The sequence below is a fragment of the Wyeomyia smithii genome, chromosome 3 (assembly GCF_029784165.1).
Source record: "Wyeomyia smithii strain HCP4-BCI-WySm-NY-G18 chromosome 3, ASM2978416v1, whole genome shotgun sequence".
NCBI classification, from domain to species: domain Eukaryota; kingdom Metazoa; phylum Arthropoda; class Insecta; order Diptera; family Culicidae; genus Wyeomyia; species Wyeomyia smithii.
The window spans coordinates 23,091,966-23,109,804 of NC_073696.1; the positions used below are offsets into that span (position 1 = coordinate 23,091,966).

At 39.7% G+C, this 17,839-nt stretch overlaps 1 protein-coding gene and 1 long non-coding RNA gene across 2 annotated transcripts in view; one reads left to right on the forward strand and one right to left on the reverse strand.

Moving 5' to 3' along the window:
* Window positions 1-17,839, forward strand: part of LOC129726463 (uncharacterized) — a 125,533-nt gene that overhangs the window by 77,071 nt on the left and 30,623 nt on the right. The window lies entirely within an intron of this gene.
* Window positions 1-17,839, reverse strand: part of LOC129726443 (cadherin-related tumor suppressor) — a 254,093-nt gene that overhangs the window by 72,543 nt on the left and 163,711 nt on the right. Inside the window, exons 4-6 of the mRNA XM_055683139.1 lie at window positions 10,375-10,683; window positions 2,405-2,638; window positions 1,724-1,925 (exon numbers count right to left, since the gene is read on the reverse strand). Of these exons, the coding sequence (XP_055539114.1) occupies window positions 1,724-1,925; window positions 2,405-2,638; window positions 10,375-10,683 (745 nt within the window). The remainder of the gene's footprint in view (window positions 1-1,723; window positions 1,926-2,404; window positions 2,639-10,374; window positions 10,684-17,839) is intronic.

The window sequence follows — 17,839 nt, forward strand, 5'->3', positions numbered from 1 at the left end:
GTTCAGTTAGTCAAATAACGAGGATTTTCTGCTGATGAAATACATCTACATGGTAAAGTCAAATTATGGAATAAATCTGTGTAAATTCAACTTTTTCGCGAATTGGCTAAAATAGGAGCCCCAAGTGGCCAATTTAGAAATGCTATGGCCAAAACAAGAGCCTAGAGAAGTTTTTTGGTTGGAAAATATGTAAACAAAATAACAAAATTTTATTATTTTAACTCAATAGGCGAGTTCATCCGATTTCATTGTTGAACTGATTCAATTACATATTTTTCGAAGGAAGAAGGCCAAATATCTTTTATTAATAACATACTATGGCAAAAACTGGTGCTTTTACCCTATTGAAAAATACGTTGTGGCAGTTTTTTTTCTAGAATGTATTTAGTCAGCGTGCTTTGCTAGCGTCAGAAGCAGAAGAACACGATTTTCACAGTGAAAAATTGTTCTACCGCTTGCTTGGATGTAAGGTCTACAAGAAGCGTAAAGTTACGGTGTTTACGAGTCCTCGCAGAAAAAAATAGAGCGAAAATGATGTTTTCACGGCACATTTATCACGAGTTAATTTTTTTCTGATGAGAAATTATTTTTCCTGGAGCAGCCACACAATGCACAAAACGATCAACTGTGGGCAAGAGACAATATTTCGGAGTTCCAACGGAGTATTTCTCGATTCCAGAGTGCACCAGCGCATATCTCAAACTTGGTTCAAGGTTGGTGCCGAGACAATATAACGGTTTTTTTTTCGAATAAAAAATAATGGCAGCCAAGCTCCCCAGGTCTGAACCTAATGGACTTTTTTGTCTGGAAGCTTGCTGATTACGATATCTTCACCTTGGCACAGTTTAAAACGGTTATCTAGAAAATCTGTGATGCAGCTTCTAACAGCGTTTGAAGTTGGTGAAGCTAATTAAGGCTGGGGTTGATAACAAAACATCTGCTGTAGATGTTTTCTATGAAAAGTACTTTCAATTAAAAAAATACTCGGAAATTAAATGTGTGATGTTTTCACATTGTTAAGAAATTTTTATATTGCATCCAAATTTATTGAAAACGGTGTAGACATTATTAACTTTGGGTTACCAACAAAAACTAGCAATTATATCAAAAAAGGGGAGGGGAACAATAATAGTATGTGTTTTTCCTGTAATTAGATTTTGACTTCTTGTTCAAAGCTCCTTAAAATTGATATTTCATAAAAGAATGATCATTAAATAGAATAAAGGCGAAGCAATTCCGCATTCGTCTTTTTGAAGATTTACGCAAAATTCCATCTGCTACGAAATTGATCGAAGCAAATTTTGATCAAGAACGTTTAGTAGATGTGCTTTTAATAGGAAATATATGTTAACAAAAGCACAGCACATAGGATAGGGAGAACGATTGGAAATTATCATGTTTCCATCATAAAGAGTGATTTCCATTACAGAAGTACGAACGGCATAAAACAGTGGGATGCAATCGTGGAAGACTGTTCATGATAAATGATGCCGTCCCCATAAAACCGGATTACAAGTGAGTAGCTTAACATTTATCTCCAATAGCAATCATCAAGAAGGGCTACAGAGCTTCTGTGCGGGTATATTATCAATCAATAATAATCAATATCTAGATGTAATTGATGAGTGCATAATTATTATGGATAAGAGTGAATATTGTTCTAAGTCGATTTTAATCTAGTGAAATTTGAATCATAGTAAAACGTTAAAGAGTACAAACTTACCGGAATCGGTGTCGGTGGCACTGACCGTAACCACGTCGGTGTTGACCGGTACGTTTTCGAAGATCTCGTTCGAGTAGCTCATCGGGTCGAAGATCGGTGCATTGTCGTTCAGATCGATCACGTTGCAGTAGACGGTCAGCGTGCTGGACAAACTCGGGTGGCCGCTATCCTGGGCCTGCACTACCAGAATATAGTGCTGTACCTGCGTGTGACAGACGGGCGGTGGATGAGATAAGATAGAGTATTAAAAAAAATAAAAAAAACAGCGGAAATGAGCCACCAAACCACTGACTGTGCATTAGTTGTAACTTAAGTCGATAACTATTTTAACGATGATGGTTTGTTAGTTTAGAGACTTTCACGCTCGACCGTCTTGTGATCCGCCGTAAAACTGGGCTTGAATTTAGAGATGATCGTAAAAAGTCTAAATGTAAATTCATTATTTATGCACGGTTCGGGTTTTAATTGTCGACACGACGACGACGAGACTGGAGTTGGGTTAGGTTTTATGGCAAGCGCCTCAATACGAGACCAAATTCCTAGCGCTGTCAGAGACTAACGGGAATGGTTTAATTGAATACAGATCGGTCGGCGTCGAAGCTCACACGTGTTGAGAATATTGATAACTCAATCAATGCTCTTCTAAATAATCCGATTTACAGCAAAAAAAAAAAAACTTACCTCCTCGTAATCCAACCGGGCCGTTAGCGTGAAGATTCCAGTCTGCGGATTTAGCGAGAACACGTCGTTGGCCCAGTCCGAGATGACACTGTAGGTGACGGCCGCGTTGCTGCCCAGATCGGGATCGCTGGCCGAGATCATGCCCACCTGGAAGCCACGGGCCGCATTCTCCGGTATGTCGAACGAATAGGCCGGCTCAGAAAATGACGGTGGATTGTCGTTGGTGTCGGTGACCTGAAACGCAGAGTGAAGAACATACGCAATCGAAATTAGCGGAAATTGCTGCTAAATTAGTGCTCACTCGTGGCCAAGGCAAGGAATGTGGGTAACAGACAAAACGTTTGAGTGCGCAACGGATGCCAGCCCGCATCGCAATGGCCAACGGACGGTTGAGGTAACTTTCGCTAATTTTCCAAATTAGACAAATCAATCGAGCGGGCGATTTTGTGTGATTTGACGGACGAGAGCAAAAAAAATGCCATCCATCCTTGGAACGGTGATCTTCATCGCGATTGCATCGTTGGAGAATTTAACGAGTCGGAATAACTCAACGGTTAGATAACAATCAAATTGGCCACGTTGCGTTGCAGTGCAGTTGAGTAATTGTAACAAGGTACCAGCATCATTTCGTCAACGGTTCTACAAACTGGCTCAAATCGGGTCCAGACTTGCGCGCAGACTTAGTATACTTCGTTGATTGCTTCGTAGATTAGGCAGCAAAATGAATCCGAAATCATCGCGCCTCTAGGAGGTGGCACGCGACGAGAGGGAATCGAAAGAAAGGCATAAAGCGTGACTCTTGGTCCCACAATTGGATGGCGATGGTGACTACGTGAAGTCGCCATAATTAACCCCGCTACGAAATGGGGAGAGTGTTTGAAAGGCTCATCAACGCGTCGTCGTCGTGGTTCGAACGATTCCGACCCGTCGTGCTTCTTCCGTCAACGATGCCCCGGCAAAGATCAAATCAGAGGAAAATTTCGTAAATAAATAAATAATGAAAGTCATTTTTTTACTTCCCACTTCCCGTTGCCGATCGCGTAGAGTTCTCACTTCTGTTCTCGGCCGCAGTGGTGGTGCTTTGACCTCCCCTTCTGATCGTGCATACATACTCTGGAGTTCGCAAATACCGTACCTTGTTAAGGCAGAAAACAAATGTTTCCAACATATTTCATACTCCATCGCAGGCGAAGCGAGCGAGAGAGTGAAAAAATTCGATAGGAACAATATCATTTCGATCTTTAATCGGCGGAAAAAAACCTTCACCTGGTTGGGGATTGCGCTCGCGCCGTAACAAACGGCACAAGTAAAAAAACGGGAAATGATCGATGACTTGATCGTTTTTTATTTCTCTATCTCTCTTTCTCTTCACCTGAGAAGCTACGGGATGTCGAGAGGTCGGGCAGCTCCCCATTTCCATTTTAAAACGTTTCAGCCGCCAAATCGTGGTCCACCTGGCCTGTGACGAGCGTTTGGTATTTCGATGCGTGGTACCCGGCCCCATCCGATGGAACTATGGTAAATCAGATCCGCTCGAACGACACGAACGCCGAAGTTCGCCGCCAGTCCATCAGAGGCCGTCCTCGGTGGCTCCAGAGATGGCTAAGCTTGGAACTTGGAGCAGGGAGGGAGACTCGGGGGGAAAATAGATCTCCGCAATCTTTTTCTGCATTCGCTGGGAACATGTTTCGCTAATATATTTCAGTTGTTAACACGAAGTTTTTGGCGAATGATGATGATGGCTTCAGCTGCCAAAATTGTTGCTGCGAGAAGCTTTAAATTAAAAAGTTGTATTGTAAATAGATTGTAGTGTAAGATTTAGATTTAGGCTTGAAATGAAAAATGATGCCTTTTTCGGGGGGAAAGGAAATTCCTTGCAGCGATGTTTTGATAACACTTGAATTTTTTGCTTCGATGGCGAACCAAGATGTAACTTTTTGTGTTAAAGTTTATCATTTCAATTTGTGTTAATATGTCAAAATATCAGTTGTTCCTTTTATTGTTGACACTGTTCTTTGTTCCATTTTTCTTAAATTCTTCGACATTTGTGACATTCTCGACATTCTTGAAATTTGACATTTCGAATTTTGATTCCTGAGTATTTTTGAGTATTTTGGACTCATAGAGATTTACATTATTTATTGTTGCGAATCACAAACCGTTTGTGACGATAAGATGAAAAGGATTTTCTTATTATTTAAATCTGGTTAGTTTTTTTTGTAAATCAAATTAAATACAGAACATGGAATCTGTAATCGTTGATCATCGAGTTAACAACACTTCTGAACCAAAGTACGACTAGAACAAAAAAAAAACGCTGTAGAACATGTTTTGTACATCGAACGATTACTGGCAAATTCGAGAGCAAATCACTCGCGTGAAACTCGAAAAAAACTATTTCTTCCCTGCTCTATCCCACTGCGGTTTCAAGCGGACTTGGACTCCGACAAAAATTCGTGTGTCCATTCGTGACGGAGACTGCGGCGGCAAAATCTTCCCCCCGAAAAAAAAACATCGTCGTCGTCGTTTCAATAGCATAAAAGTTTTGTCCAACGCGTGGGGAAACCAGCAAGGAAAGAAAAGAGTAACGCAGCGAAAAAAAAAGCAAACAGTGACAGACATAAGACGGACCAGATGCGGCGGGACGAAACTTTTGATCTTCATCTGCTTATTTATGATTATGATTATTTTTATTAAATCATGCTCCATTCCCGTGATTAAATGCAAAGATGTCATTTCATGCGACGACGTTCGACGGGTAGGGAGGGTTAAGCAGCGCCCCCTCCCGACCGGAATGATTCATTTGATTTTCTTTGTTTGATTTCGTTAGGCTCCAGCGAATGTATGACAATAATAGATTATCTTCTCGCGTTTTTTGTCTCCTTCTCCACGCCACAGAGTGCGTGCTTTGTCGATTTGGAAACGTAGATCCTATTTTGAATATCCCGCTAGGATGATGGTGTTGATCGGCGGCCATCGCGAGTTTCACCGCACTCTGCTGCGGTTGGTGGTGACAGGCGAAGGGAAACGACGGGGAAAATATTCGATTATACGAAATTACTACATGAATTCATTATTGAATCTTAACGATGCGATCGGAACGCCATAGAAAGATAGTGAAGCTCATTTTTCTTCCTCATAGTTTCACGACGTTCCGCACGTTACCGGTTTCCTCGTCCACCTCTGGCAGATTTGGATTCCATCTCGTTGGGCTTTTTTTCCCTCTCTTCACGCGGTTGCTAGTGTGATGCTTTCATGTTTCTGTTGTTCAATTCCATTTTTTCCCCGTCAAGCAACTTCAGATTGATATGTTCTACAAGATCCGCATCGCCGGGACACACGGGGCCAGGTTGAGCTAACGCACCTTTGTCAAACCATGGGAGGGCTTCGAACTCGATTTGTAGGCCCCTTCTCTCGTTCCTGCTCTACCCTGGACCTGGCTTTCATCAATCTACCTGTATCGTGTCTAGTGGCGATGTGCACCGCCGCCGCACTGACACGCGCGTTCCTCAAAACCACACCAGAGGGACATCGTCTCGGAGAAAGAAACGAACGGCAAGAGAACGAACCAGCAAACAATCGAGGTCAGCCTATTTTGGAAGAGTTAACGTTTTCAAAAAGATTTCAATTGAAACTTTATACTTTGATGTGCTGAAACACGACTGCGGCGTTCAGTTCCCAATATCTTTTAACGGGCACCGCAGGGAAACACCAACGGGATGCTGAACGATCAACCGATCAAGTGGGAGGTCTCTGGCTGTTAGGAAGCGCTTCAGCGAATGTACCGAGCGAGATGGGACTGACCTCGAATGCACAGGCAGCTCAAGCCAATAGACTGCTACTGGCCGCAACTGTGCTGCTGAACCAATAGGGATGAAATTTCGCGGAGGTAGAAGTGAATGTTCGCAGTATTCTAAGGCTGTTCAAATTGGTTAGCTTTGATTGAACCACCATGTTTAAATAATTTACTAGTAATTGCGTAAGCTTCTGTCCGATTCCGTCAACTTTGAAATTTAAAACGATCTCAAAGAAATTATAATTTTCTGTTTCTACGATAATTTGCTATTTTTATGGTAGAATAATGAAATGTTTTCGTTGAAGCTAAGACATTTTCTCAATGTCAATACGGTCCATCAAACAATTCACACTGTTACCATTTGAAAAACCTCTATAAAACTATCTCTAGGGTTCACCATTACCTCTCTAGTGCTCAGTGCCGCCTTTAGACGGTCTTCAGTTACACCTCTAAAAAGCTTCAATCAATACTTAAAAAATGTTTATAAAGATTTATCGTGATTTTTTCTAAGTCCGTCTGAAAATTAATTTGGGCACTAGAGGGTTAAACGTTAGGTGACCTTTGGGTAGGTTATGGACAACACCTACTAGACAATGTAATGGAAAGTGTGGTGCGTAAGCTCATTTTTCTCACATTTCCAAAAATCTCTACTTGTTACTTTAAGAGCATTAACAAAAAATTCTCCCATTTGTAACGAATTTGTTACTTGAAAAGCAATAAGCTTCATCTCTAATGAGGTAGTAACACAGATTGTTGTACGTAAAAGAAAAATATGAACATTTGATAAAGGTTCGCAACCGGCCTTTCGACGAAACTTTTTTATGATGCTGGAACAAAAGCGAAGTAAGGCGTTCATGTTGACTTTTAGAATGCTTCTCCTAATTTTACCAATCAACCGTTCGGAGCTCGTTGATCTTCTATTATTTTTGCACCGAAAAAAAAAATCCCAAATATAACCCCGATTGGGTAACAATGAGGTACATTCGTTAGGTTGCATATTTTATGTACAAATTGAGTCTGGTGGTTGTTCAGGAACGTTGTGTTTTTTTACGTAAGAATCCTTTTATCGGTATGGTGTTTTTGAGGAAATAGAATCAAAATTTTGTCCGAACATTCGTTCTGGAACACTTCATATTCGATAGCCAAACCACTGGAATTGAACCATGATAAAGACGAGAAAAACGAAGTTCTTTTCTGTCCATTATTTGGCCGGTTTTCCATTACTTTTCCTGGCGAATTGTTGTTGAGGTTTGCAGGAAATTACACTCAATCGAAACCACAAGGCTCCCTGTTTCAACGCCATTTTGAACAGAACTGTACATTCATAAGCAAAACAAAAAATACTGGCATAAAGAGGAGAGCTTATATATACAATATAAATACTCTCTATATTCTCTGAGCGTGTTTGTTGTTAAGTAAGAGAACTTAAAAAACTCCAAAATTTGAGTTGTCACCCGTTGATTGATTGATTTTCTTGATTGAATTTTTTTCTTGTTAATAGTTTAGTTTTAGAAATTTGTGCTAAAACGATGGAATCAATCTGTTTGAAAATGACCAAAGTAGATTGACCTTTTGGAAATGCTTTTCTAGAACCATTCACACGGAAGCTTAACATAAAAGTAAAGAGTGGGTATATATCAATTCCATGCAAAAAAGTTCTATCCGTACTTTTTTATGCTTCGATCATGCTCAAAATCACTATAGTAGGCCTTTGTTGGAAAATTTAGACCCGCATTTTTTGTTTGGCCCTTAAGGTGACAATTCTTGAAATAGAGTGAATCAAAAAATCGCCTTTATTTTCAAGATAAAAGATTAGAAATTTAAAAAAAAAAAAATTTGGACAAAAATGATTCCCCCCTCCCCCTTGTCACGAACCGTCACAACTTCCTAGAGTACCCCCTCCTCAATTGCATTTTTACTGAAATAAAAAACCTGCATCAATCCACCTAGCGGTGAGGCCCAGCCCTTCTCATTCGAACTTTATTATTTGTTGATACAAATTGGCCAAAATACTTCAAATTTTCGAAAAAAAATTACATCTTGATAATTTCTACTGGATTCATAGTTTACTTTAAATAATAAAATTGGGAAGTCAACGGCATAATTATACCCAACATTTTGAACTAAATATTCACACGAATACAGACATACATTCACACATACAAACATGTACAAAAAAACACAGTCATACAAATTAAATTTTAAGAAAGATGTTTCGAATATATTAGGCGTTTTTTTATGATTGTCACTGTGAAATGAATTGCCAAATAGTGCATCCAGAGCGCAATTTGGGACTATCTTATGTTAACTTTGCGATGGAATTAAAACGTGGAATTGGTTTTTTCAGTTTAGTTGAAAGCATTTATTTGTAGCTGACGTGAAGTATAAACATAAACGTGTTCATTCAGAGCGTATTATTTTAGATGTTTGTAACTCTCATTTGATTTATTTCATAAACCAAATCATTCAATTAAATCCTTAAAATAATTTTTAATTTTGTCTACCTATTTTACTTTGATTTTAGACACTATAAAGCCAAAATATGTGTGCATATTTTGCGAAACATTTCGCAGATAGTCACTTCTGCCGGAGAGTCATCCAAGAAGGCTCTTTCGTGGCGAATCGCGAGGATGGCGCGGAGTGTGCTCCGTTTTTATTTCCTACACGAGAATTACATTTAATTTAGCTAAAAAAGAGGAGATTAAAAGGTGGGCTCTTTTACATACCTGCCAGTTTCTTATCTCCTTTTCGTTTGCCGCTTTTCCGGGTCTTACTCCGGAATACCGACCCCGTCGGGGGTAAGCTGAGCGCTGGGTAAAGTTGGAGCGGAGCGGTTTGGGTCAACAGAGCAAGATGCCCGGCGCGCGATTGCGTTTCCCCGGCTAATGATGCGTGGCCGGAGTGAAATGCAAATGGTGATGCGCGTGTGCGTGTTTGTGTGCCGATTGCACTTCGGCAAACTCGATACAAATAAGCGAATCGCTAGTACTGCCGGAAATGCACGCATAGCCGAACAATTATTCGAAAAAGTTAAAATTTAACAAAAGGTGTAGCCGTGAGCAAGTATTGGAGCCATTGTTTGTGGAAAAATTTAGCAAGAGTAATGAACCGTGATTGAGATTGTTACCTCACGCAGCGTAATGCATTCCACATGTTTGAATGTTATACGATATAAATTACATCACGTCACGACTACATCCAAGATGACGCTCTCTACTTTGTAGAATAGAATAAAAGATCATTTCAATCGAATCGTGCGTCGCGGGGAGAGGCTCAAGACGGAAAGCTTCTTTTCTCTCCCGCCGTCCCACTTTGACATGTGGTAAATGGTTGATGAAGAAAAATGATTGTCGAAAATTACCATTCCCTCTGGAGTACTACAACTACGACAACGACGACGACAACGATGAGGATGACGACGGCGACGGTTCCAGTCAGGAATTACTGCGCGGCGCATTATTCACCCAACTTGTTTTCTGTTCTGTTTAAAAGCTGTATTATAATTCTAACCAGGGAACAGATTGACCACGAGGCCAAGGCAGCTCGAGAGAGTGAAAACGAGAAATTGAGCCGAAAATAAAACGCATCTCGTCATCATTTTAGCGGCCTTTTGGTGTCCGTTTTTATTGCGAAACCACGATAAATAGGAGAGAGAGAGACGAGGTGGCTAAGGCGGGTATGAAGGGATGGTCAGCACCAAAAAGTTGCAAATTTTTAAAGAGTCCTGCGAATGCGATCGTCTGAGATTACGTTCGGTCCGTAAAGTGGTCTTCTTTTCAAAAAAAAAAAAAAAAAAAAAAAAACTGTATGGCGGTCGCGATGTGTGGAGTGATATTGGATAATCGCCTGGAGCTGCAAAAAATGCACTCTCCGGCTGGCACCACCAGTGAAAAGCAAATTCGGCAGAAAAAGCAGCAAAGCAACACCAGGAAAAAGAGTGTATGCATAAACTTTGCGTTCCCCCCTTCTCCTTGAAAAGAAGAGCTGGAATCTTTTTAATGCGTTTCAGATCAACACGAAGGTTCCGGCTGCGAAGCCTTGGGAAAGCTTTTTATGATTTTTGGTAATCAATCAAATTCAACCAAAAGGCAGAAATCGGATTGGCATCACTCAAATTAAAACATATCTTAGAGCTAAAGCGGGAAAGGAGAGGGGGGAAGAAAAAGGAACTTACCTGCACGGTGACGGTAGTTTCGGTGCTCTGGACTCCATCGGTGACGCTAACCACTAGCCGGTAGGAATCCTCGGTTTCGCGATCCAGCGTGTCCCGCAGTTTGAGCAGCCCGGTGTCCTTTTGCAGGAGAAACCGGTCGGTGTCGCCGCTCACCAGCGAGTACTCCAGGGCACCGAGTGTGTCCGGATCGGTGGCGGTTATTTGCGCCACCGTCTGTCCTACGGCTAAGTCTTCCGACACGGAGAATACCAGCGGAATGTTACGAAATGTCGGTGGGCTATCGTTCTTGTCCAGCACATTCACTCGGATCTGCAAGCGGAACGAAAGAAACGGAAAGAAAGGTTAATTTAATTACGCTAGATTACTATCGACAATGAGTGCGGAGTTGTTTTTCGGCATAGTTACGGTGGTTTATAATCAAGAGTGATTAAGAATAAAGCGCTAGCTGTAACCCCGGGTCTAATCACAGTGATAGAAGATAACCGGCTGTAATTGAGAGTCTCGCAATTGCTCAACTGACAAGAGTAACGGAAGTACCCGCCGGAAGCGATGAAAAAGAGCATTGATAACAGAACTAGCGAATCACCAAAGAAACGAATCAAACTGGAAGGGTTTTTTTAAAGTCACTAATATTAACTGCGTACCAGCAGGTTGCAAAGAACGCACCTCTTAATTCGGGTATGAAGTTCGATTAAAAAAAAGAAAGCGTAACGAGCAATTCGAAACATTTTACGAGCCGTGTATGTCTGATTGGGGCAATCATTTTTTTTTTATTGTCATGAAGATTTCCAACTAACAATAAAAAACGGAAATAATGACAAATCTATCATTGATTGGAAGAATTTTTTTTTTCGAAACACTTTTGTCAATTTGAAACTGCTGAGAATGTCTTCATTAGGGTGGGAAAAGAATGAACGCGCAACAATGAAGAAATTCTTCGGTGCTAATATCAAGCTTTTCTCTCATGGATCATTCAACAAAAGTTGAATACAATCACTGCTTTAACCTAACTCGTCAAATATCAGGAGTCTGACTAGTTTATTCCGATATTATTTTACAGCTCACCGGTTATTGCTTTTGACTTTGACAGTTGGTATGGTCGTAAAACGGAGACCCGTAGAGGTCGTGCCGACCCTGTCCTGCAATATTTGCAGGAGTGCCCAGTCTCGCGATATATGGTCTTCATGTCAACTTATTTAGATAGAAACCGTGGGACCGCTGAACGCGCAGCTGTGCTCCCAAATTGAGCAACACACCCAGGCGCCCCGTAATCACTGTAATCGGCCGTCAGCCGTGATCCGGCAAAACGGACAGACAATGTGGCAATTTTCGCACTCACGCAGTGTCACACTCACAAGTCGTTGTCGTTGGTCTGCTGTGATTCGAGCAACGCGCTTGCGATTACGATTAATCGATTCGACCGAACAACGCAACGCGAACCAATAGGTGCCAATCCTATACTTAGCCATATTAAATTAATCTACCCCCCCTTCAAATTAATGAATCGCGTACGGTACTGATAAAATCATCTCTCACAGATCGGCGGTCCATTTGTCGGCTGTGATCGAAGGAGGGCTAGGCGAGGCCGGGTGGTAATAAACCGTTGCTGGTTAGGTTGCACCAATATCGGGCTCTCTAGCGTCTCATTATGTGTTGCTGATCGGGCGTGCGATCTAACCGATCGCTGCGCTGCGAGGCGAACAAACCGGCCAGCCACACGATTTTCAGGGTGTTTCTCGATAGCCAAATGAAGAATGAGTCACCTGAGTGTGCGATTAGGGGAACTGGGGTCGCCGGATGGATCCAGGAGGCAAACAAATTTTTACCGATTAATACTCATTTGCATCGCGCGTCGCTCGAAGTTGCTCCCGTGTTTTGCGCTGCACGTGCTCTGCCACAACCCACAAATCACCGAAGAAATAGCGAAATCCACGTTCACGGCGTTTGTGTGGTAAGATAGGTTACATCCGGTACCGGAGCGCGGTAATCGGCACCATCATTTATTCATTTCTTGCTGGCCGGTTTCCAATGCCAGTGGGCACAATTATAGGTACAAACTGAGCCCCGATGTTGATAATACGTTTAGGTTATGTCTTTTTTTCTTGATGCTGTTGTTGTAAATCCTTGAACCACGCGTAAGAGGCAGTTCCTAAACTACGTGCCTAAATTTGGTGATTTTTATACTCCCTCTATGGTAACGAATTATCGTAATTGTACTTAATGACTAAATAACAGGTTTATTAGCGATAAATAGGGCACATTACAAACCTGTTTGTGATAGAACAAAATTGTTGTTGTAGTTATGAAGTACTTTTGATTTTCAAAAAGGTTAAATTTGTGGTCTTTCCAGCGATTATGTGCTGATTGACACGTTAGCTATCCAGAACAAATCGTTCTCTGTGGTAAATCGAACATAACACTAGTCAACTCAGGTTTTACTCTAGAGCTCAAACTGGGAAAATATAAAAAGTTATAGCTGCTTAACCATTCCTGTAAATTTTGGTACTCTTAACCCGATCGGAAGTGCGTCAAAAGGACGCAAATTGCTCATTGGGTTTGTCGCTTTAACGTTTGCTTACGAGGGCACCGGAATTCACAAGAACGATTAAAAAGTAGGCGGTTATATCTGACAAGCAACCACATTAGGAAGGTAGAAAACTAAAATTACCACGGCCCTAATTGACACTTGCTTAAATCACTGGTTTCAATTGCATCACCGCTTTTATAGTCAACGCCAGTCTTTTACAACAAGTGCAGGAATAATTCCTGGCTCTTGATGACGCTTTCGGGATTCACGAACGTACTTTGCACGCATGTATTTTGACATTTCAAAATAAAATGTTATATTCACCAGTCTTCGACATAAAAATAAACCATCCGTCCCATTCGCTTTGAACTTTATGAAGCTGTAAGCCCGTTGCAACATCATCAGTCAAAAACTTGCGTATTTTGCTTAGAATAAAAGTTTGAGAAATTTTAAAGGTTTTGTAGCAATGGAAATATAAAAGAAAATTTACAACGTTAATTTTCCAAGACTTGTATATGTTTTTTTAAGGCAAAAAATCTTCAACTATTCAATTGTAGATTTGTTTGTCCTGATAAGGACAGTGTTTGCATTGGAGCAATTATCTCCAACCATTAAACAAAAATCGAATTCCTTTTCGGTTAGTGGTTAATGAGCAATTTTCCTGCTGCGTTCACAGCAGCTATCTATCACTTTGTCTTTTCTGCAGTCGGAAACTGTCTTCTGACGCACATGTGATAGATTTCAATTCAATTCGCAAATTTGGAAACAAAAAAAGCATTGAGAGCTTCACCAAAGTTTTCCACTATTAAATGCTTTCATCTCAATTAGTTTCCAACGGGATTCCTTCAGAAGAAACCGACCGACCGCACTGGTGTTTGGTGATCACCTCCCATAGCGCTAGGATTTGAATCTCCTGTCTGTGTGGGAAGCATCGTCATACAAGCATGTCTGTAGCACTACTGAACATGTCAGGATGTGTTAGTGATTCTGTGCGTATCTGGCGCGTTTGCTTTCGGCCGTTTGGGCACTGCTTTTTTTTTTTAAGGGGGGATTTGTTAGTAGCTTAAGTATTTATGATAAATATTAGTAAATAATGAGTATGTGTGTCCAATCACAAATGGTGACTTCTCAACACTGTTAGAAATTTGTAATTTTAATTGTTAGGATTTGTTTGCTTTCGCAATTAGGACTTATCATTCGTAGGGATTTGAACCTACTTGTCAGAAAAGGGGAAGTAAACTTACAACTAACTTAATTGCTAACTTATTGGCTATAAAGAGAGCTTATCGTAGCAATTGAGGATTGCAACGATTTTTGTCGAAAATTGTTAATAATTTTATTTGACATAGCTTCTAATGGTTCAACACCAGTAAGTCTATGTAATTCGAGTGTACCAAACCAAGGAGGACGCTTCAAAATCATTTTCAGAATTTTATTCTGAATCCTTTGGAGCGTTTTCTTCCTTGTTGAACAGCAACTTGACCAGATCGGTACAGCATAAAGCATTGCTGGTCTAAAAATTTGTTTGTAAATCAAAAGTTTGTTCTTTAAACAAAGTTTAGAATTCCTGTTAATGAGAGGATATAACCATCTCGTATATTTGATGCACTTGGCTTGTATACTCTCAATGTGCTCTTTGAAAATAAGTTTTTTATCATAAATTAGTCCCAAGTACTTAACCTTGTCGGACCAACTTAAAATAACCCCATTCATCTTGACAACGTGCTTATTGTTTGGCTTGAGGAAAGAAGCCCTAGGCTTATGCGGAAAAATTATCATTTGAGTTGTAGAAGCATTGGGAGAGATTTTCCACTTTTGCAAGTAGGAAGAAAAAATATCTAAACTTTTCTGCAATCGACTGCATATGACACGAAGACTTTTTCCTTTTACGGAAATGCTTGTGTCATCGCAGAACAATGACTTTGTGCATCCTGGAGGCAAATCAGGAAGATCTGAAGTGAATATGTTGTACAGGACTGGACCCAAGACTGAACCTTGAGGCACACCTGCTCTGACAGGAAATCTATCAGATTTTGAATTCTGATAGACAACCTGCAGAGTTCGATCAGTAAGATAATTTTTTAAAATTTTGATTAGGAAAATTGGAAAATCAAAAGTTTGCAATTTCGCAATCAAACCTTTATGCCAAACACTGTCGAATGCTTTTTCTATGTCTAAAAGAGCAGCTCCAGTGGAATAACCTTCAGATTTGTTAGCTCGTATCATATTAGTAACTCTGAGCAATTGATGAGTTGTGGAATGCCCATGGCGAAATCCAAACTGTTCATTTGCAAAAATTGAATTTTCGTTGATGTGTGACATCATTCTGTTAAGAATAACTCTCTCAAACAGTTTACTTATTGAAGAAAGCAAACTGATTGGTCGATAACTTGAAACTTCAGCTGGGTTCTTATCCGGTTTTAAAATGGGAGTAATTTTTGCATTTTTCCATAATTTGGGAAAATATGCAATTTTGAAGCAGCAATTGAAAATTCTCACTAAAAAATCCATTGTGCTCTCAGGGAGATGTTTTATTAGTATATTAAAGATTCCATCGTCACCAGGTGCTTTCATATTTTTGAAATTTTCAATAATTGATTTAATCTCATTCAAGTTAGTTTCAATTATTTCTGCAGGTAAAAAATTCTGGAAGAAATTAAATCAAATTGACGTGTGACTTCATTTTCAATTGGACTCACAAAATTCAAATTTGAGTTATGAACACTCTCAAACTGCTGAGCAAGTCTTTGAGCCTTTTGTTCATTGGATACAAGAAAACGTTCACCATCTTTTAAAACTGGAATAGGCTTTGAAGGTTTCTTAAGAATCTTCGACAGCTTCCAAAATGGTTTTGAATATGGTTTCAATTTTTCAACTTTAGTCTCAAAATTTTGATTTCTCAGAAGAGTAAATCTATGTTTAATCTCTTTTTGTAAATCTTTATAAATAGTTTTAAAAACAGGGTCACGAGAACGTTGATATTGACGTCTGCGGACTTTTTTCAAACGAATTAGAAGTTAAAGATTTTCGTCAATTATTGGTGAATCAAATTTCACTTGAGCCTTTGGAACAGAATAATTCCTGGCATCAACAATTGCACATTTTAATGCTTCCAAAGCGGAATCAATATTCACTTCGTTTTGCAAATCAAGCTCATTATTGAAATTTCTCTCAATATGAGTTTTGTATCTTTCCCAATTAGCCTTGTTATAATTAAAAACAGAGCTCATAGGGTTTAAAACTGATTAATGTGATAAAGAAAAAGTTATTGGAAGATGGTCAGAATCAAAGTCAGCATGTGTGATCAAATCACTACATACATGACTTTGATCTGTCAGCACCAAATCAATTGTTGAAGGGTTTCTTACAGAAGAAAAGCATGTAGGACTATTCGGAGACAAAATAGAATAGTTTCCTGAAGAACAATCATTGAATAAAATTTTGCCATTGGAATTACTTTGAGAATTATTCCATGAACGATGTTTAGCGTTAAAATCGCCGATTATGAAAAATTTCGAACGATTTCTGGTGAGTTTTTGTAAATCACCTTTAAAATAATTTTTGAGCTCGCGTGTGCATTGAAATGGTAAATATGCTGCGGCAATAAATAAAATCCCAAGTTCAGTTTGAACTTCAATTCCCAAAGTTTCAATAACTTTCGTCTCAAGATGGGGAAGAGCACGATGTTTGATTCGGCGATGAATAACAATTGCAACTCCACCGCCGGAACCCTGAATCCTATCATATCTATGAACCACGTAATTGGGATCATATTTTAATTTTATGTTAGGTTTCAAAAATGTTTCAGTAATAATTGCAATATGCACATTATTTACTGTTAAAAAATTAAAAAGCTCATTCTCATTGGCCTTCAATGAGCGAGCATTCCAATTTAATATTTTAATTGTTTTATTTAAAATCATTGCTAAGTTTTAAATTAGAAACAATTTTAATAGTAAAATTTGTGCCTATTTGAATGGCTTCAAACATTGATTTTGCCTGCAACATGGCGTTCATAAGATCGAACATTGCCTGTTGCAAAAAAGAAAGTTTACCTGCCGTAATAGGCCCCAGGCAGTTGACATTAGAAAAAATATTTTCGGCAGCAATCTTAGCTGGAGTAATAGGTGTACAATTATTTTCTAGTGTGTTTTGCTTACCCATATTAACGGTCATTTTCGAACTACCAACACTAGGCGGTATAATGTTCGAACTACCTGTAACCTGTGCATAAGTTAAACGGGTATGCAAAGGAGTAGGTAAACTATGCGTCACTGGTACGCTTGGAGAATTTTGTTTTGAAGTTGGTTTTAATTGAGAAATTGAATTTTGTTTACCTTGCCTTGCCTTAACAATTGCTAAACGGACTGGGCATTGATAAAAATTGACATATGGTTGCCGTTACAATTCGCACAGCGAAAATTTTTACTCTCTTCCACAGGACATGTGTCCTTTTTGTGAGAAGAGTCTCCACAATTAAGACATTTTTGGTCCATGTTACAGAATTTGGAACCATGGCCATAACGTTGGCAAGTACGGCATTGGGTGATGTGCTTTTCACCTCCGCCATACTTCCTATAAATTTCCCACTTTACACGCACATTATACAAAGCATGTGCTTTTTCAAAAAATTTTAAGTTGTTAACCTCATTGCGGTTAAAATGAATTAAATAATTAACAAGGGAAATTCCAGTTCTCTGACTGTTTTCGCCTCGTGATTTTTGTTTCATTAGAATTACTTGGGTAGGGGCTATGCCAAGTAATTCTGTTAAAGTAAGTTTGATCTCATCAACGGTTTGATCGTTGGTGAGACCTTTCAAGACAACCTTGAACGGCTTGGCGTTCTTGGTGTCATATGTAAAAAATTTGTACATCTTGTCAGTTAAATACTGAACAAGACGATCACGACCCTTTACTGAGTCGGCTAATAAGCGGCAT